This window comes from Micrasema longulum, unplaced genomic scaffold (genome assembly GCF_059751315.1).
Source record: "Micrasema longulum isolate JH-2025_06_02 unplaced genomic scaffold, ASM5975131v1 h1tg000864l, whole genome shotgun sequence".
NCBI classification, from domain to species: Eukaryota; Metazoa; Arthropoda; class Insecta; order Trichoptera; family Brachycentridae; genus Micrasema; species Micrasema longulum.
Genome location: NW_028278056.1, coordinates 183,795 through 206,828, shown reverse-complemented (window position 1 = coordinate 206,828; position 23,034 = coordinate 183,795). Strand labels below are relative to the sequence as shown.

General features: G+C 30.2%; 1 protein-coding gene across 1 annotated transcript in view; it reads left to right on the top strand.

Moving 5' to 3' along the window:
• The first annotated feature begins 15,825 nt into the window (after window positions 1-15,825).
• Window positions 15,826-23,034, top strand: part of LOC148278536 (voltage-dependent T-type calcium channel subunit alpha-1G-like) — a 151,181-nt gene continuing 143,972 nt past the window's right edge. The window contains exons 1-3 of the mRNA XM_088231265.1: window positions 15,826-15,932; window positions 17,265-17,398; window positions 18,571-18,668. Of these exons, the coding sequence (XP_088087391.1) occupies window positions 15,840-15,932; window positions 17,265-17,398; window positions 18,571-18,668 (325 nt within the window). The 5' untranslated portion in view covers window positions 15,826-15,839. The remainder of the gene's footprint in view (window positions 15,933-17,264; window positions 17,399-18,570; window positions 18,669-23,034) is intronic.

Sequence of the window (23,034 nt, the reverse complement as noted above, 5' to 3'; positions counted from 1 at the left end):
TAATATATACTTCCAGGTATTTGAAGCTCTCGACCCTTTCGATGATTTGGTTTGACAGATTACGGGAATTTTAAGCATCAAAGCACGAAGTATTACACAGTCCATAGATTTTGGCAATCTTGATTTTTCAACACACGCATGAAGATTACCTATTCAGTTTATCTACAGTGACCTGAAGACCTCCGACTGAAACGTAAATTCTAACCGCATCATCAGCATACTCTAGGTCGCAGAGTTTTTAGAAGAGGGAGATAGATATTCCTCGATATACTGGAATTGTCTTTCTAAGGATGAAGTTCATAGGGATTATAAAGAAGCATTCCTTGTTGTAAATATTGACCAGTTGTTCGCGATCTACCGGTTGGCCATCGACGATATACATAATAATTTCTATGTATTTTCTTAAATTGAACAGTTTATAAGGGTATTAAAATAATGAGTTTATTTTATCGGTTCTCACATAAGATAACAATTTAACGTAGTTATGCAGAAAGCAGCCAGCCATGGAAAAGTGAAACTAAAATAATAGTACTTTTGTGAAGAGAGTGAATATACAAATTTGCACAACAGTTGGAATGTTTTTGACTCTTAACAAATGATAATGATAACAGTGAATAATATTTTGAATTTGTTCAAATTTTTGTAGACAAGGACTGGATTCAACTCCCTGGGGAGCTGTTTCTATTAACATATTACAACAGAGATGAAGAACATTTAAGAGAAGGCAATATAGAAGTCTAGGCATGGCGTTGCCTAGTATGTAGGTGAAATAATTCAATTAGATGAATCTCACCGGCATAAATAAAGGTTTCAGCTCTTTAACTTCACAAACATCAGCAGATGAAAGAATTGAAGGAATGTAGATGTTCAAATATAGGCAGAATGGTGAATGTTACACAGTGTGTGGCCACTTAAACCAGCCATTGACAGGTCATAAGCCCTGTAGATGCCTAGATTTCTACATTGCCTTCTCTTAAATGTTCTTCATCTCTGTTGTAATATGTTAAAACAATGAATATTTTTTTATTTTTTTTTATTTATCAAAAAAGCATCTAATTATGTAATTGATCTGTTTAAATGTTTTTTTAAGTACCGTAAGATTTTTTTTGTGCTGTGGGTGTTTTTTGCAAATTTAAAAATGCCGCTTTTGTGATCGACACCATTTTCAAAAAGAGATTAATACAGTTTTCTGTATGAAAACGGTCTGGCTGTTTTTAGCAGAACATAGAATTGACCTTACTGCACCAGATACTATCAATATCTCATTTTTTCAAAATTGTGGACTGGCTGCTTTCTGCATAACTATGTTCAATTGTGTGATAGCTATGTTGAGTAAGTAATAAATAATCGTTTTAGAAAATATGAACCAAATGGGGTTTCGAGACCCGGACATTCTGATCAGAGGAGTTTATGATATCATTTGATATTATGTACGAGGGTTATTCTTAAAGTAAGGTTCCCTATGCTCTCAATAAAGATAGCGGTGCGTTGGGAAAAATCTGGCAACACTGGCTGACTCATCAACTCCCCCACTCTTTATTCCTGCTACTTCCGCCACACTACACCGCTCAGTGCCGGCCTGGCAGCCATCGAAGATGGAGCTTCCTATCGCTGTTTCCACCAGATGCGAAATTCACGCTGTGATACGTTTTTTATACGGAAAAGGAACTCCGCCTATTGACAAACATCGTCAGTTGATCGAAGTTTACGGGGAAAAGTGCATATCTGTCCAACATGTTTGCAAACAAGGTGGAGAATTTAGTGAAGGTCGCACGAAAGTTCACGATGAAGACTGGAGTGGCAGGTTTTCAGTTTCAGGGGAAATCATCGAAAAAGTTGAGATCGGAGAAAAGTTGAGGACTTGAAGATCGGAGGATTACCATTTACGAACTTACTCTTTGTATTTCTGGGACTTCCAATACCACAATTTACAAGAATTCAACTGAAAATTTAGGCTGTCGAATGGTATATGCGCAGAGGGTACCACGAATGCTCACAGAAAACCACAAGCAGAAACGTGTTGAGTGTGCCCAGCAGTTTCTTCAACAGTGTGAAGACAACAAGAAAGAGTTTTTGGATTTGGACGAAACATGGGTGTTTCATTTTACTCCAGAAACCAAGCAGTAATCATGTGAATAGCGTCATTCAACTTCACCAAAGCCGAATAAATTTAAACAAATGCAGTCTGCAGGGAAAATCATGGCAACCGTATTTTGGGACAGAAGGCCCGCTGTTGATCGACTTTTTGCCTCATGAAACAACAATAAACTCCAATACATATTGCGACACATTAAGAAAACTGAGACGTGTGATCCAGAACCACCTGAGAGGAAGATTGTCCAGTGGTTTGAAAAACGGCATAGAAAACACCCATAGTACGAGAAAAATCTTACGGTATGGATGCTGATGGTGTTGTAGCAAGCGGTTCAAATTTACGTGATGATTATCCTTCTCAATTAGAGGTAAAATTAATCAAAGTACTATTTACACGTACCCGAATTTATTATGCAGACGTGAAAATTCAAGCCTCCAGAAATTTAGTTCCCTTAAACAAGTTGAAGTGGATCATAAGTTTATAAATTCATTCATTTAAAAACACCTGTTAAAAATATGTTTTAATACAAAATGTCACCTCGTACATACTAAGTTTGAATATGGTATCATACAATATTAATTTTCTGTAAAATTCATATTTTAAGTCATGTGGTCAGCCAAACATAAAAAAACACCCGGTTATAGTGATTCTTTAAAATTAAGTACCCTTACACACATATAAAATAAAATAATACAACGTACATCAGAGTTTTTGTAGGGCTGGCTATTTCTGCAAAATGCACATCTTAGATTATGTGGTCAGCCAGACTTTAAAAAATCATAAAAACTGGTCAAATACTTATTTCAATCTTTTTTGTGTTATAAAAAAAAAGAACGTTTGCATTATTTATCATTTGTAAAATACATTTCAACTGTTGCGTCGATTTAATTATTTACTCTTTTCACAAAAGTGCTACTATCACAGTTTCTCTTTTTTATGACTGACGGCTTTCTGCATAAAAACGTTATATTGTATTTAAATTTATTTCAACAGCGAAAAAAAACATTTTTGAGAAAGGAATATGGAAGTCTAGGCATTTACAGGGTTTATGACCTGTCATTGGCTGGTTTAAGTGGCCACTTTACACACTGTGTAACATTTACCATTCTGCCCATGTTTATCATCCACATTTCCTCAACTCTTCCATTTGTTGACTTTTGTGAAGTAAAAGAAATGAAACCTTTATCACGTGGGTGAGATTCATGTCATAAGCCCTGTAAATGCCCAGACTTCCATATTCCCTTTTCAAAAATGTTCTCCCTCTCTGTTGAAATAAATTTAAATATGAATAACTCCCTAGGGAGGAAATCCAGCCAGTCTGCAAGATTTTTTATTTAAGGTAAATATGTAAAAATAAAAAAAAACAGAATAGAACTATAAATACACACTTTGTTTTTTTTTTAAGTCTCAAACCCCCTTGTAGCCCTCAAAGTAGGTGCCGAATGAGACGGACGAAAGTCCTTCAAAGTTAGCAACTCTGAGGATCAGTGACGTAGGCAAGTCTATAAAAAGCCCACACACTTATCACACGGCCTCTCCTATTCTTTACACCTCGTCACTATCACAAGATACACGATTTTAGTCGAATTGGTTTAATTATAAATAATAAAAATACGTATATGGTTTTATTCCACTTTTATAAGAGTTAAATAAAACTATATATGTATTTTTAATATTATAGTTAAAATGCAGTTCCACCAAGAAATGTCAGTAGAAGAACTCAATAAATTATTGAATTGATTTAGTTTTTACATCTGCCATTAAATTTTATAAAACGTTAGTTTTAAACATCATAAAAGTAGATCAGTTAAATGTTTTCATTTCAGTTGTAATCAAATTGTTAAATAATAAACGTTTTACATTCATGTTAGCATAGTCTTTTTGTTTTTTATCATTGGTGGTTAATTAAGCAATCTTCTGAGATTCAAACTAGGCAAGGCGCGAGATGTTGTATGTAAGATTTAATCGAATTCTTACATCGCGGTTTAGTCTGCAAGGCAGAAAATATTAAATAATAAAGATCATTCCTAAAAACCAATATAGTATCCAATAGAAAATCTATTTGCTAAGTTTGAAATATTGTATGTAAGACAGTTGTTTGTGAGGTGCATACAGCTTTAATTTTATAAAAAATTAGGTGAGGTTAAAAGAAATCAACAATATACAAACACTCGCACAGAAACACAATTTAACTGTATGAAATCTGAAATATTAAAATTAATATCGATTATTGAATAAATTTTTCAAAAGCATATGTAACTTCCCTATCTTGAACTCCATTTAGTAAAAAAATATGTTTTTAGAATATAATATTACATTTAAAGGAACGTGTTTTAAATAATAAAAATGAATGTAAAACGAACTCCTTTTCTAAACAGTTTTTACACTATTAGAGAGTTAGAAACGTCATTATTAATAAATTATGTGTAAATACAAAACCTTTGTCACTTTGTTAACAAAAATATTTTTTATTGAAATATGCGTTTTTCTTTTCATATTAAAAAAAAATATTTATATGTTTCTCTTCTTGCACCAGTTGGTTTGATTAAAAATGATTTTAATTTTTCCAAATGTCTGAATAAAATAGCTGCCTTTTACTATATTTGGCTTAAGATGTCGAACCTGCAATTTATGAGGACACAATAAGCTTTTGTAACACGCCCAAGTTGTGTAGAACACAACTTTTCTCTATTTGCTAATGAAAATTTAAGTTCACATAAACACGACATATTTTATATTCTCATTTCCTGAAAATACGTACTTATTAAATTAATGTCGTGTTGGGACAAAAGTAACGTTAATATTATTCATCTAAGTTATGTGAGAATAAATGGTGATAGCCTTATTTATTCATATTGTAACTCCCTTTTCTTCCATTCTTTTTTCCGTATTCTATATCTTTATAGTCATTCAATTAGACTAAAATCTTCTTAACCGTAAATACTCAAAATAAATTAATACTTTATCATCAATGTTATACGATATGCTTTTACTGTTGAAATGCGTAAATCAACGTTTTTATTTATAAAATTAAAAGATGAGGAAGTTGTTTTTTTGATTAATAATTCACTATCAGACTATGTGAAACATGTTGGCGTTTAGTGGGGTTAGAATCTTGAACCTTTGATCCGTAAGTCCGGGGTACTAGCCACGGAACCACAGTCCGATAAACCTGTATATTATTAGAGTGGGCCAATGATGTATGAAGTTTTTTTTTTGACATCAAAGTGAAAAGGGGTCTTAAAAGTTACATTTTGGATCACATTGAACGTAAAAATAATTTTAAAAATATTCCATACTACTTTTGGCCCTCAACTGAGGTTTAATGTTTATCACTGTTTGAACATTTTGTTTATTATCTATATTGGTAATATGATTTTTTGTTAGTACAGATATCATTTAATCACATTACTAATTCGAACACGTTTTAAAACTACCGAAACGCAAAAAGTTTACACTCCGTGGAACTGATTCCGTTGAGCGCCTGGCTAATATTGACGAAAACAAAAGCTCATTAAAACAATGCTAGCCATTTATTACAAAACAAAGTGTAATTCACGCCCTTAAATGCTTTTTTAATAAGGTTTAATGCAAATTATGCACTAATTTGCTTACTTAAATTCGAAATGACAGCCGATTTAGCGGGGAAAATCGACTTCTTCAAAAACTTCAAGCTTTCAAAAGGCACCTTTTTAGACCTCTTTAATTTCAAAATTTGGAAGAAAAAAATGGCAAGAAAAGCGTTATAATGGGAACCATTAAGGCAACTCAGCCCCTGCAGTGTAATGGCTTTGACGTTTGCCTCACGCACGAAGTATTCGAAGTTCAATTTCTGTATCGCATAAAAAATGTGATGCTGCTTAAACCTGTTCTGTAATAAGGAAGTTCAGTGTTTTTTTTTTAAATAGATTATCAAACTAAGCCTAGTTTTAAAATTATATTATTATGTATCGTAATATCATCGCCATGATTTTTCAAAGTTTCGAAATTTTTCAATAACTCCGTCTGTGACGTCAAAAGTTGTCGTCGCTGATTTGTGCTGCCATTTAAAAGTAGAACTCCGTGGCTGTCAAAATATACTTAACGTCGGAAAAACGGCTCCCCGGAAACCGGAAATTTATCACAGCACTTAACAACGCTGTAATTGATTGGTTATTGTTCACTAGAACTTGTGGCGTTTCAAAATTGTTGATTTTTATTATTTTTTTCACACGTTTTCATAAAACTTCGTAATATAATTAAATACTTTAATTTTTACGATCAGAAAATATGTATATTTATAATTTTATATTTTTGTATCTAATTTCCCGTACCTAATACTAAAGTTTCTCATTGAGCCTCCTGACTTGTATTTAAAAAAATTCAAAATTCCGATAATAGATCATACGCTTTGTAAATGCCTTAAGTTTCATATTAAGTTTATTTAAAAAAAAATATTATTAATATATATTAAGACAGAGATGAAGATCATTTAAAATAGAAGTCTAGGCATCTACAAGGCTTATGACCTGTCAATGACTGGTTTAAGTGGCCACTTTACACACTGTGTAACATTCACCATTCTGCCCATGTTTGAACATCTAAATTCCTTCAATTCTTACATCTGTTGACTTTTGTGAGTTCTTCATCTCTGTCGTAATTTGTTAATATAAACAGCTCCCCGGGGAGTTGAATCCAGTCCTTGTCTGCAAAAATTTAAACAAACTCAAAATATTGTTAAAAAAATAATCTTCTATAGTTGTAACATCTTTTAATCGTCATCATCGTTCCCTTTCTGCATTTAATGGTGTATTGGGCGCTGCATTGACACACCAATTGCAGCGTATCTGGATATTTTTTTGTTGCGTGAAGGTAAGATGATCATTCTTACGCTTTAACAACCCGTCTAGGGACAACAAAATGCTCTAGTGAAAAAACACCCTTTCAAAATAAATATTTCATAAAACCATGTCGGGAATAGAACCCGACACCTCTTGCATGGCAGACAAACGCGCTGACCATTACACCACATATATTATTTCCGTCTCTTGCGATTTTGAAATATCACATTACCTCTGTTTCATACGAGAATATTTAATATCAAGTTATGGTATATCAAAATGTTCATGCAAGAATATAAAATCTGGGTTGTGTGTAGGTTGGCCGAACTCCCCTTGCCCCAGGCTTCCAAATATTTACCGAAACCTCCTATAAATGGAAAAATTCAGCACAATGCTTTTTCACTCGTCAGCCTTTGTGTTTTTTCTTTCCAAGGAATATTAAGGGTCCGTTTGAAACCGTCGTGAATCGAAAAAACCTTTTTAATTGCCATTAAAAATGAATGTTTTCAAAACAATGCCCGCTGCGCACAGAAAATTGTAAGATACAATTATTCCATTCATGGTACAAGGATTTTGGGTTTTGTTCTTTCATGGCTACAATTATTATTGAAATTATAAATCTGGAGACAGTAATTGCGTCACCATCTTTTCTTTTTTTTTGCATTTACAAAATGGCAAATTCTTCTCTTATTTGATGAGAATGACGTTATGTCTTGGGAATGGCGGTCAAGTTTATTGGCGTTGAGAAGCAGGGACCTTGCTATAAACTACTTGTATATGAGAAAATTTATATTGAAATCAATAACGCTGTGTTTATCGTTATATTTATAATTCTTCTATACGATGTTATTGAACTTCTCCTTAACGGTTAAACCAATTTACGTGCGGTTTTTAGCGAAATGTAGATCTTTGCGCTGCGTGTGTTCGTAGATATTATTTTTTTAAATCATATCTGTAAAAAAAAGTTAGGAGCATAAATCCTTTTTTCATCGGCCTACCAGGATTGCATTCGACGAGAATGCATATACAAGAAAAATGGAACGATGTTATTTTTTTGTGTTTAAAAAAGTTTGTTTTTGAATGTTTACAAACAACATACCCAATCAGATTCTTTCCTTACATTCCTCATAATTTCTTCCCATTCATTTCTTTCTACTGGATTTTTGGTAAAACTAAAATAATTTTAACTGACATTTAGTTCATTTTTGAAAATCAAATTCATGTATAAAGTGCACCCGTGTTGGTGAGAAGAGTCGAGTTTGACATTTGCAAAAATAGTTCTGGATTTGAAAATGAATTATTTTATGTTTTGGAATTCAACCATAAACAAGTACCTAGATACCTACTTAAATTCAATAACTGAAGTTGATAATTTTTAGTTTTGGAATTCAATCATCAACAAGTACCTATCTAGATACCTACTTATCAAAAAAAATATGTTTACAAGCTAATAGCAGGCAAGTCAACGTTCGGCCAGGACAACGTCTGGTGGGTCCGCTGGTTCACTATATAATTGCATTATAATTTAAATAAAAACACTTTGTTTTTCCACGTATTTTTTTTTACATAAAATAAATGGTTAGTTTATCTGACTGTGAAAATACTCTCTTGAGTCACTGTGTGAGTGCCCTGAGGTTACTTTAAATTAACTTTAAATAACCTGAGGTCAGGAAATGATCACCTAATAATCACACTCTTTTCATCTTATTTAAACTATATGCGTGTCTTACCAAGTGTTTTTTTTAAAAGGGAATAACCCGCTTAGCCCCTATTTATAAGCTTGTCAGCAGGTGGGATAGAAGTAATGAAAAATACACGACAACACCCAAATTAATTGAGAAAAATAATGTTTCTTCATTTTTTCATTTGAATCTGGCGGGAATCAAACTCGCGACGCCAGTTTCACAGTTGGCCGTCTAACCAACTGCGCCACGGCGCCTGTCTATTACTAATTAGATTACATAATTTATTTCTCCCAAATGAATGTTTTATATATTTTTCTCAGAATCCTATTTTGTCAATCCTGATTGACAATATGTTTAATTTACCTAAATATGTGAATACTGATTACAAAAAAATTCGTTATATTATTCTTAGAAATTGCTGAATTATTAATTAATTAAATGAAATTTGCAACCGGTTACATCGCTGGAACGAACGATTTAAAGATATTTTTAAATTTACATGCACGGCTTTTTTATTTTACATGTCTTCATAATTATCATGATTTTCAATTTTTTATTTACATGCTACCTATATGATATTAATATAATTTATTTATTTTTATCACTTATAAATAAGTATAGGTATTAAATGTTATTAAATCTTTTCATACAACCACTTACCGACTTTTTTATGTCTACTGGTTTCGAGACGTACCCGTCTCTTCTTCAAGACACTTATTAAACCAACACGCGAAACCCACTATACACCTTCACAATAGTTGTTGCACAAAAATATAAAACCGGCACGACATGCATATAAATAAGTACATGCACTGATTAGGACAAATATGCACTTATCGTGTTGGTTTTATATTTTTGTACAACAACTATGGTGAAGGCGTATAGTGGGTTGTGTATATTGATTGGTGTCTTGACGAAGAGACGTCTCGAAACCGGTAGACATAGAAAAGTCGGTAAATGGTTATATACACATATTCAATAACATTTAGTTAAATGTTTGACATAAAGTTAATGCTTTAAATATTGATAATAAGTACTAGTATTTTTGATTTTGAATTATTCTGTATTTTACAAAAGTCACTTAGCTGTGTGGAATAAATATTTTAAAAAACCAACCTGGGCCGCGATTACAATGCAAAGCTAAAGACAGCATACCTTTACCATGACGGTATAGTCAAAAATAAATTCTCTCGAGCGATTACGAAGATACACTACCAACTTTCACCTTCAAATTTTGAGGTAAGTACGTCGATATGTACCGACGGGTCTGGTACCTCACGTCACACGTATCTACTCATTGAAAATGACAAAAGTTTTGTTCCGCCGAGCAGTTTTTGCTTTAACTAATTAATTTTTTTTTTTTTTTTTTTATTTAAATTTTATTGATAAACCCTTACGGGTTACATAAATTTAACAAAATGTTTTCACTTTTAAAATTCAAATTCTACTGTTAATAATAATATTTTTAACATCTTTTGTAAAGGTTGCCTGAGTCTTTTGTTTAGTTTTGTCTGGTAGTTTATTGTATAATTTCAGTCCATGGTTTATAAGTCTCGATTGTCCTTTTCTCGTTTTAAAAGATTGTATATGATATTTTTCTGAAATTCTCGTATTGTGTTCATGTTTACTACAATTTTTTTCAAGTTTTAATTCTTCGTCTACAATTACATCAGTGGCTAATTTATGAATAAATTTTAAAGATTCTAGTTTAAAGAGTTCAGTTACGTTTAATTGTTTAGTTTGTTCAAAAAGTTCTTTAGTTGCTGTTAGATAGGGAAGGTCATATACTAACTTTAATATTTTATTTTGCTGTCTTTGTAGTCTGTTTATGTCATTTTGATATCCTGTTCCCCATAGTAGTTGCATATAACATATTTTAGTTTTAATGTATGCTTCATACTTTATTTTTTTTTCCTTTATTGGAACAAAGTTTTTGATTTTAAAAAATAGACTCGATAAAGTTGCCACTTTGCTAATTAAATTGTTGATATGAATTGTCCATGTCAATTGTCTGTCTATTGTTAGTCCTAAATATTTAACATGTTCAATTTCAGTTAGTCGTTAATTATTTATGTAAGCATCTACTTTGTGACATTTTTTTCTAGATTCAAAATGGATAATATTGCATTTTTTTTCATTAAGTGTAAGTAAGTTTGTGTTTGTCCATTTAGTCACTATAGTAAGGTCTTCGTTTATGTCATTGTTTGTTAATACGTCTGTTTGATTTTTATAAAAAAAGTCCAATGTCGTCGGCATACATAATAATTTTCCCTTTAAAATTATACAGTGATAAGTCATTAATATATAAAATATATAACAGTGGACCCAAAATAGATCCTTGTGGGACTCCAAAATTTACTGTTTGTATTTTACTTTTTTTTTCATTTACAAAGGTATACTGCTTCCGATTAGTTAAGTATGATTTTAATAGTTTGTATTCTTGAGATTTTACTCCTATATCATTTAATTTTTTTATCATGGTCTCAATGTGAACCGTATCAAAAGCTTTTTTAAAATCTAATATTACTCCTGTGGTTGGAATTTTAGCATCCATATTTGTTTGAATATAATTAATCAAATTTACTAGAGCGGTTCCAGTTCCTTTTTTTTCTTGAAAACCATGTTGGTTTAAGCATATTATATTAAGATTTTTAATATGTCCCATTAATCGTTTATGAATACATTTTTCAAAGATTTTATTAAATACAGTTAAATTTGCTATAGGTCTATAGTTACTAGGTTCCGTTCGATCTCCACCTTTAAATATAGGAGTTATTCTTGCAGTCTTTAGTTCTTCCGGGTAGATTCCTAACTTTATATGCATGTTAATTAATTTTGATACGACCGGGCTTAAAATATCTTTGAGATTTTTTATGAGTGAAGGTTTAATTTTATCATATCCTGGCGATGCATTTTTTTTAAGATTGTCAATTATTTTACACACTTCTTTTGTCGTTGTTGGTCTAAGAAAAAAGGTACTATTTATTTTTCTTCTTCGTTTTTCTGATATGTTTAGACATGGTCCATCTAATTTACTTGCAAGGTTTTGGCCTACATTGGAGTAATATTCATTGATAATGGTTGATATTTCTTCTTCATCATTTGTGAAAATCCCATCTTTTACATTCATTTCTTTTATACTAGCTGACTGCAATTTTTCTCCAGACTTGATATTTTTTATTATTTTCCAAAGTTTATTGCTGCTGCCTTCTGCTGATTTTATATAATTCTGGTAATATTGTTTTTTTGATTTTCTGATTTCATTTCTTAAATCTTTTTGAATATTTTTTAGTTCGGTTACAAGTTGACTGTTATTTCTTTCTTTAATCATTTTTTTATATACTTGATTTTTATTTTTTATTTTTTGAAATATGTTTTTAGTTAGCCAACCCTCCTTTATTGACGTTGTGAAGTTTCTCACCTTGGTTTTTGTGTTCTTTTTTATTTCGTTTTGGATAATGTCTTGTAACTGTTTAAAACTATTAACTTCTTGTATTTTCGCCACGAGATTTTCTTTTAATTTGACATAATCTGTTATTTCTAAGGTGTATTTTTGTTTAAATATTTTTTGTCTTTCGATAGGTATATCTATATTTAGATAGAGTGCTCTGTGATCACTTAGTGGAGTATCTTTGTAGTCTATTGTATATTTAGCTTCTACAAAATTTGTTAATACATGATCAATAATCGAATTTTCTCCTCTGTGATTCCATCTTGTATATTTTTTCAAGTGAAATTTCGTTAAGAATTACATAATTATTAGATATTAGGCTATTTACATATTCATTTGTTAGTACATTGTCTTTTTCTAATATATTGATATTAAAATCCCCAACTATTATTGTTTTTCCTTTATTTCCATACGGAAGTATTTGGGTTTCTAGAAGATTTATGAAACTATGTACTTCGGTTTTATTTGGTCGTCTGTAGATAGCACACAAATTTATTTTTTGTTTTATGAGACTTGTTAAAACAATGTTTGCCATATCTCTGTTATTTTCAATATTTTTTGCTTCGTAATTTAAGTTTTTCTTTATGTACATTGCTACACCTCCTCCTCTACCTTCCCGGCAGGAGTTTATTACATTGTAATTATTGATGTCATATAATTCTGCTTCACTATTAGTGAGCCATGTTTCAGTTAGAATGATGAAATCGGGGTTTTTAAATTCACTTATTATAAGTGCTTTTAGTTCATCTATTTTGGGTTTCAGACTACGAATATTTATGTACAGTATTTTAAGGTTTTTAATGTGGTTATTTATTATAAAACTTGTTAGTTCAGGCTTTGATCCGGTTCTTTTTCCAAGTTTTTTGACCCACTAGAATTTTTTTTGTCTAAAGTATTATTTTCATTAGTATCACTGAAAACATTTAATATATATTCTTGTTTATTTATATCTATAATTCTGTATGTTTCTGTTTTATAAGCATTGTTGATGAAATATGAATTCATTTGGTCATTAAATATTGGGCCAATAAATTTAGCATGCTCAAATAGATTAGTTTTGTTTTTTATTTCTACGTTTAGTTTTTATACATTTAAGTTTTTATTTGTTGCAACCTAATGGACAATTACATTGGTATGCTTTAAGTTTTGGAGTATAAAGTAAAGATTGCTTAAAATATTAATAGGTGATTTTTCATGTTTTCCTGGGTATAAAAATACAAGATCATTTTTTGTTAGTTGTTTACACCCTTGAATAATTGTCGACATATAATTATCAATTGTTGCATCAGGAAAGATGTAACTGCTACACTGTACATTACTGAATAGATTTTTTTCTATTTTTTTCTAAGTCTTCTCCCTTCTTCATCTCCGAATACTAATATTTTGATCTTTTCTCCTGGTGGTAAAAGTACTTTGTTTATTATTTCAAGAGGTTGGTTTTCATAAAATATTTCACTATTTTTGGCCACATAATTATTTTCTTCATAATTATTCTTCTGTATTGTGAATTGCATTTCTTCTTTATTTTTTTGCAATGTAAATATTTTGTCTTTTATTTCTTCTTTATATTTATTTAAATCCGTGATGAATTCTTGAGACATACGTTTAATCAATTTTGTATTTTCTTTGTACTCTAGTAGTATTTGTTTTGTCATAATAGTATTTTCTTCAAATTGATCCTTCAATTTATTTATCATACTTTTATCTACATCTTGGGTTTGTTTACAAAAAGGACATTTGAGTATTTCTAAGTTATTTTTGTCATTTGGTGTAGGAGTAAGGGACCTTGATCGAAGATTTTCCAAGTTTATGTTTTTAGTGTTTCTTGGATCTTCCTTACGACATAAGGTGCATTTCCAGCTATCTCGGTAGATTTTCGACATTTTTTTATAATTTTCTGCTGTTGTCCCTGTACAGCTGTAATGGAATACTTCATGGCATCGACTACATTTTAGAGTTTTTTTTGGGCTCAAGCCACTATTACATATTTTACATTCCATATTAAGTTTTTTCGGGATATAAAAAATGTTTTTTTTTTTTTTTCTTGTTAAATGAATAATATTTTCACTTTCGAAAAATAAGTATATTAATCCTTATATTTCAAGTTAAAAATATAATATATTGCGATATTTTTATTTTTATCATTATTTTTTATATCAGTTCATTTTACTTTTTTTTTCCATCTATTGAATAATTTTAATAGTACGACTATAATTATAATTAATTAGTTAATAATTATCCAATAGTTTTTTTGTTGATATCATAGATGGCACTATAAAATTACTTTTCAAATGGTTTTAATTGTTAATTATCAGATTTTATATTTTATAATTTTATTAGAACATTGTTTTTTTTATCTCACTATTCTTTATAGAGTTAATTTATTTTTTATTTTTACACTAGAATGTTTTTATTTTATCACTTAAAAACACATTTTTGAAAGTTTTAATTGTTAACTGTCAGATTGTAATATTTTATCAAAAAGTTATTATTTCATCGATACTTAGTTTATTTGTTATTTTTACACCAAAACTACTCTTTCAAATTATTTAACTTTTTAAAAAACACCACTGTTTGTATTATTTTTCACTTTTATATACTTTAAAGAGGCACAATCTGTTGGAACTACTTTTAGAACGTCATACGTTTTATATAGTTATCTTACTTATCTCGTCGTTCTGAGATGGCCAGTTTTTTTCTTAAAAGCCCATTAAAAATATGCGGGAGAAATAAGTACATTTTTAAGTAGGATAAAATTTGACATAACTGACAGTTTTGAAAAAAAATAACCAATGCCCTGTAAAAAGCCATATTTATGCATGCAGAAAACGAGAAAAGCCGAGAAAGACGTGAAATGACCAAATCCAACAAATACTTTACTATGGACATGTTAGTAGTTAGAATAATGTAGCAAAGACAACATTATACGGCGTTCTATCCTCTCTGTCTCCCCCTACGGGGAAACCGGGTGACGGTTTGTTTGTTATTTGTTTATAAATGTGTTCTGGCTGTTTTATCTTTATTTCTTGTGCATTATGATTTATTACGATAATATTGAGTTAAAAATATTTCTTACATTTTTCATCAAATCTGGGACTTAAAATCTATTAAATTAATAGGCTCTTGAAACGGTCAATTAAAAATGAATATTTTAAAGAACATTAATACATGTACATCCTACCCAACCAAATAAAAAACTTATTTATTTATTGCACAATTTTAAAATGTACAGATGCAACCCGTTTTAAGCAGAAAATTCGTTCGTTATAATTTATTTAGATAAAAAAAAATACTGTAAAATGAAGGTTAAATTTTTCTTTTGTACAATTTTTTCCCCTCAAATTGATCACTTCAATACGTATCAATTACAAAAGATATGCAAGAAATATTAAACAAAATACCTTATCAAAAAAGGCAACCTTTAACAAATATTATTTTGCACTGATCGTTTCTGGTAAAGTAATATCATTATTATTAACATATTACAACAGAGATGAAGAACATTTAAGAGAAGGTAATATAGAAGTCTAGGCATCTACAGGGCTTATGACCTGTGAATGGCTGGTTTAAGTGGCTACCTTACACACTGGTACAGCTCCCCAGGGAGTTGAATCCAGTCCTTGTCTACAAAAATTTGGACAAACTCAAAATATTGTTAATATCATTATTTTTATTTTGACAAACCATTTTTTTGTTTTTCCTAAAGTATGCCATGTTTTATCTAACATGTATCTTACATGATTGAATATACTCCTTAACTCTGCAACACGTGGTTTGAACGTGTCTCCATGCTCGTCATCTTCCTTAACTGCGTGACATTGGGAATGTACCAGCCCTGTGTGGACGACCAGTGTATCACCAACCGCTGTAAGATCTTGCAGGTAAGCGATCAAAATATCATACTTTAATTTTAACGTTAAAACTTTTGAGAGGTTCCTTATCCTCAACATACTCTATGCGTTCCTCTTGTGAAGTATAGCATCTACGTGTTATATAGCTATGCAATTTTTACTTCATTGAAAAGATTTGTGTATAATTTACGCAACAATCAATAATGTAAAATATAAATAAGAAAAGCCGGAAGATCTATCCCAAAGAATTCCAAGTTGTGTGACGAATTGACTAATCTACTATTTCTGGACATTGGGGCGTAAAAACAAATGTTTTTCTTAAAAGATTAGATAAATGGCAGAATGTGACTTCTAGTGACACGGTTGGGTATATGAAAAGAAATTGATTGCAACTTGTAAAAGACATGGCACATCACTTATAGAGGTAAGTATTTCAAAAATGCATATGAAGTCTATCTCATTTCTACGTCTTTTATATTTATATTTTAAAATAGGAATAATTATTCCTTTGTAATCTGAGCAATCGTGCTTTTCTTAGAAAACGGTATTGCATGGACTCGATTTGTCAATATAAGTCCTAAAGAATTGGGACCAAATTGGAGAAACATGGGGTCGAACTAGTGAGCAGTAAACAGTTATTATGGTAATAATATTTTAAGTCCGTCGTTATTCTTTTGATAAAATCAAGAAATTTAAAGGTTTTGGGTACAATATTATTATTGTGTTCACGATAGAAGAGTTTACTGTTTTAATTAAGGCTAAGATCCTTTATTGAAAATTGTTTGGTCCAGTCCAGTTTTTAGCATATTTTTTGTATCAGTGAAAAAATTCATGGTTGATAAATAATAATAGTTATGTTAAAGAAAATATGCAGTTTAGCAGGTTTTTATTGATTTTTTTTGTTGCCTAGAAATTAATTTTTTACTGTCGTAAGGTTATTTTCTCTAATAACAAATATATTTTAAGGCTGTCATGGCTTAGAAAAAGTCTAAATACTCCCTCAATAGCTGCATTAAATGAGATTCAAATCTAAATAACATAAAATAAATATAATAATAAAATAAGTAAAACAAATTTGTTTTTAAACAATAATTTTTATTTTCCACTGAACGGTTTCAAATCAAACAAGCTTCTTCGTCAAGGTTAACGTAACTAATGAATTGATTTATTTTTTTTTTTTATCATGTTTACTAAATACTACACTTTGTTTTTAACCACTATTGTTTTAAGGCAAGAAATTTAAGTCTGTTTAAAATATGCATACTTAAATATTTTTTCCAGGTTTCTAGAAATAAATATTGCTTTTTGTGGTGATTTTTAATTATTAACAATAATGAACATATTTTAATCTTATGATTGCAGATGTTTGACGACATAATCTTCGCCTTCTTCTCCCTAGAGATGACCATCAAGATGGTTGCTATGGGGGTGTATGGAAAGTCCACCTATCTGGCAGACTCCTGGAACAGGCTGGATTTCTTTATCGTAATGGCGGGGTAAGAAATGCCAAATGAAATTATTAGAATAGTTTCAGTTTTTGATGTATTTTTTTCTCACTCCTATATTTAGTTTTTCATATTTATCAACATTAGTTTAATTGAAAATATTAATATTATAGAGTATAATTTACATAATTTATATTTTCACAACCCTTCTAAAGTGGGGAAAAACGTAAACGAAAATGCAAGTATAATGAAAAATCAAAATTATGAATATCACAAAACAGCTGATATCTGAGTAAAGAATAAACAACAAATTTATTAGATTGATTACGCGTGGATTAAAAAAAGAACGGGTTGATACAATATTTTGTTTGGGTAATCTCACATATTTTTTGATAGGTATTATTTTATTATTTTGCTGGTGATTTTGTATAAAAACGTTTTGTTTTATTACTGTATTTTTTTTCTTACTTTTCGGGGTAAATGGGTTCTCTCAAATAGTCTTTAAGGTTCTTATAAGAAAGTTTTCCACCTAACTATGTAGTATTGGTATAAATTGGTTCCTGTTTTTAAAAGAAAATAATGAAACTATTCAGTTCAGTTCAGTTCAGCGCCAAAAAAAATGGCGTTTATTATAAATTAAGCATAGTAATATAATGATATGATGCAAGTTGTAAAGAAGGTAAAAAATATGAAAATAAGACAAATTAAAATTTAAACAAACGTATTAGGCTCTGTCTATTCTCACAAGGTATAGTAAATAACTGTTCTGAAGTAGGAGCATTTTTTTATTTTTTTAATATCACAGTAACTATATAAATTGAATAATGTATAAAAAATAAGATAATCTTACAAATATTATGCAACTAAAAAAATTAAAACTGTCAAATGATATGAAAATTAATAAATAAATGAAACTGAAAAAAAAATATATGCAGAAAAAAAATACTCAAAAATGTATAAAAATGTCCGTCAAGATTTTTCAAAATGTGAGAGCCTCACTTTAGATTGAAACTTTAACATTTTTTTTTCTTATTTAGCATTGCCAATAGTAAATTATACGACTTTTGGGTAAAGAGATGGATAAAAAGCTTAAACTTATTATCCTTATTTAAATTTTGCAGTGTTGTTATTTATTTAGACGTGCTAACAACTTAATGATTCATTATATATTGTTTTATTGACAGAATTACATATTTATTTACGTTTGTTTTATTTTTTTACAGAGCATTGGAGTATTGTCTAAATGTAGAAAATATGAACCTATCAGCCATAAGGACTATTCGAGTATTGCGACCACTTCGGGCAATCAACAGGATACCAAGTAAGTTTCTGTGTTACATTTCTCTCGAGTACCAAGTAAACACGTTTACAGGGATGAAACTAAGGGGGAAATAAACAAGTCTCGGGATTGTGTGAGGAGAGTATTTTGTTAAATTCAATTCTATATGCTGTAGTGGAAAAACATACTTTTACAATTAATGCAATTTACTTTATTCATTCAAATATCTGAATCCATTAAGTACTCGTGAAATTCAGATTCAGTAGTAAAAATAATTATTCACCAAAGCAATGAGGAATTCCAGCCCAACCCCGAATTAAAATTTAAAAATGTTTTCGTGTACACGTGAATATTTAAAAATTTTGGAGTATGATAAAATATCTCAAAAACGCAAACAAAAATAAATAAAAAATGTTAAAAGTAGTATTCATTTTAAAACCGTAAATAATGACGTGAAAGCCCCCGCAACTTGTAAGGAACGTTTTGACCATAGAAAAAAAGAGTATAATTTGTATAATTTGACATTTCAACCAGAGATTATGACAACTTTCTAGGTTTTTCTAAATCGAAACGTTCGTAAAAACAACCATAACATAGAATTTAGCAGATTACCATCAACTAAATGAAGTAATCAAAGCATTATTCCATAGATTCTTGTTAGGTCAGTGAAAGTAAGAACGCCAACCGTTTCATGACGTCACTACTGAAAAGTGATACACTGATTACAGTCATTTGGCGAGGTATTTGATAAATGTAACTTTAAAAAATCATATCTTTGTTAATAACGCACAAAAAAAAAATTTTTTTTGCTTAGTTAAATAGTACGCTAATAGAAAAAAAAATAGAAAACAGTGGAATTCCTCATTGCAACAAAACTTACTGCGATCTAACATGTTCAGTACGTGATACAACAGATAAAATCAAATATCTCAGTGTATACATAGACCAAAACTTAAATTGGAAAGACCATATTAGTGAACTAGTTAAACGTATTAGAAAATGTATTTACATATTTATTTGATTACGGAATATTTTAAAAATCAATCATTTAAAATAGCTTATTACTCAATTTTACAATCTTTGTTACAATATGGTATTGTTGGATGGGGTGGTGCATATGCCGATATATTAAACCCTCTTAAAATACTACAAAGATTAATTTTTAAAGTAATTTTAAAGATACCCTCAACATTTAATACTGAAAGTCTATATAAATTATTTAAAGTTCATACAATAGACACTATTTATAAAATAAATTCCATTAAACAAATTTATTAACGAGAAAAAATGAAAGAATTTGAGATTAATAAGTCACTCAGATACCAAAATAATATTAAAATTCCTAAATTCTACACAAGTCATGGTCAAAATAGCTTTGTCTTCAAAGGTGTCAAAAATTACAATAATCTCCCCAATGAACTGAAAACTATTAAAACGAATATATGTATAAATAAATTCAAGGTAAATCTAAAGAATTTTTATTAATAAATGTAAAAACTGCATTCACTTTATATTAGTATGAATGTATTATTATTTTCTGTTTTATGTTTTATTCTATGTTTTTGTTTTTTTTTCTCATGTACTTGTATATACAAAATGTAAGTCACTCTCCAAGAACAAGAGTTAGTCTCTTTTTTTGGAGAGTTACAGTGATACCATTTACTATATGTATAAAAGTAGATTTGTATAAAACAAAAAATAAACATGTACCATTTATGAAATTTATGAATAAAAAATAATTTTTTTTTTTTTTAAATAAGTGGCCACTTTACACGCTGTGTAACATTCGCCATCCTGCCTATATTTAAACATCCATATTTCCCTCAACTATTCCTTATTTCCTCAACTATCTGTTGACTTTAATGGAATAAAAGAGGTGAAAACTGTATTATATAGATGAGATTCATCTGGCTTAATTATTTCACCCACTAGGCAACGCGTGCAAATACTTTTCGATATTCATACTCCTTTTTACACCAGTAAATTAAATCGATTAAATTTTAAATATTTCCAAATGATTGAAGATGATCTTGGATTTCACTCCCAAGGGAGTTGTTACTATTAAAAAAATTTGCATCTTTTATTTGTTATATTTTTTCATAGTTATTCTTTCTAGGTTTTTGGTTCTTTCGCACAAACTTTTGAATTAAAACTGTCGTTATTCTCACTAATAAATTTTCTTTAAATACTTAGAATTGTTAAGCAAAGAACTAGGTTACAACTTTTATAATATGCGCGCCTGTTATATGTACCTATAGCAGCTTTTTCGGATAAAAACTGTACGTTTTTATTACAAACATTTCAGCCATTACACTACGAAAGTTTCTGTCTGATGTGCCCGTACTATCTTATTGCTTCTATTTCAGCTTACTGTTTATGTCAGTGACACCCACGCTTCCACAAATTCGAAAACTCTTAATTTAGTGATACTCCTGCCGATCACCAGAGCGTTCGCATTTTTGCTGTATGGCTGTGATGTCACACTAGTCGACATAGGACACAATTCTTGATATATCTCTCTTATTTTTTGAAACGATGATTTCGTATTTTTTGTAATCTTCAAATGGCCATTTTCACACCCGATTTGGAAAGTAAAATTTGTATATCTGTGCTGGATGTTGATACAAAAAATATTTATCCCTGCTATGCGAAGAATAAACGTCCGCTAATTCAGCAACACATCTATACATACACCTTATACAAGAAAAAGCACGAAGGTAGAAGTCATAACAAAAAAGACAGAGACGCTGTTGTTTAAAACAGATTCAGTATTCATTCGGTTGATGACAGTGATAGGGGACGCACGCGCGTAACGGGAGCGGCGTATTTGTGATTTTAAATTTATTTCGCCATAAAAGGGCTAAATTATATGTTTATTTGTATGAATTATGGAAAAGGAATTATTAGAAAGAATATTTCCATGTTTTGTTTTTTTTAAATGTCTGAACTTTAGAATATTCCTTCTTTTACAAGTGGTAACACGATGTTACTTTACCGCACGCAAAGGGATTATTTACCACAGTCTTTTAAAAGGTAAGACACTTAGACTAGGAGTTGTGCATAGTCCAGCATTTGGAGTCATTTATAATCGTGGTCTTATAATAGTCTGGTATTCCTTTTCTTTGAGTTTTATTGTCATTTTTGGATGGCACAAAATTCCTGTTACCGATCTGAATGTCATCCTTCCCACAACTGTGGCCTTATGCTGTATATAATTCGTTTCGTTCATACATTCGTATCGTATAAGAGGGAACGAGAACGAAATATGGTTTTGCATTGCATTAGAATGAGATAGATATATGACGAACGAACATACAAACGAAATTGTGACGGAATAAGCCTACTGCTCTATGGTCAACATTCCCTGCGCATCCTCCGTCATAGTAAATGAGTTACTATATCAAGTTATAATCGGCAGAACAACGTAAGCGACAAATAGTGAATTGTGCAGAAGAAGGTTTTTTTTAATAATTTTGTTTCAAATACATATTTTTTAATGATTCGGTAAATGGGATTTATAATGGTTGGTTACTGCCAATGCTGAAATAACACCTAATTTATCAAAATATCTTCCGCTTTTAAGATAGTGGCGGTAACGCTGTTTTGCCTATAACTCTGGCAGTGGTGCGAGCTAGCGTAACCGCCTACATTGTCGTTGATTACGTTATTTTGCTTAGCTTGAAAATAATATGTTGGCATATTTTTTTTTTATAGTAGAATTATGCGGAGTCATATATAGAAAACTATAGTTAGCCTATAATTTTTATTTATTTGTAAATACTGTATTTTTTTTTGTTATAATGGCTATTGTTTTCTTTTAATAAATAAAAATAATTATCCCTAAATGTGGCCGGTGAATTTTATATAGCCATGATGTTTTTAAGAAACATTTTTCCTTAAAAAAGCGCAATTCGCAAAAAATGTCGCTTACGTTGTTCTGCCGATTATGGCTTAATATACAAAATAATTGGGTTGATGTTGTGGGGTAGTTAAGAAGTTCAGAAGTTTGTTTGTTTGTTAAAGTAAGCTAAATATTTTTTAAACTATTTTGATGTATCGTTTTATCAGTGCAATGATTTTTTACAGTTTTGTATTTTTAAAATTACTTCGCCACGTCTAAAGTTCTCTTCGCTTTCTCGATGGGTTCTGCTGATTAGGCTGTTGGCTTACCGTCACCCGGAAATCTATTATAACTGTCTTATCATTTGTTGATATGGAAGAACTAGTGACGTCATGCAAAGCAGTTCATTTTCATTAAAATAATAAATAAATAGTTAAATTATTTTCATTTAAACTGTTTTATTCTCATAATTATATAAAATCATGATTTACAACCCCTGCTTGCACTTGTATCTAACACAGAAATTTGTAAAGTCTCCCATAAGTCTAAAGATGTCAGTCACGATAA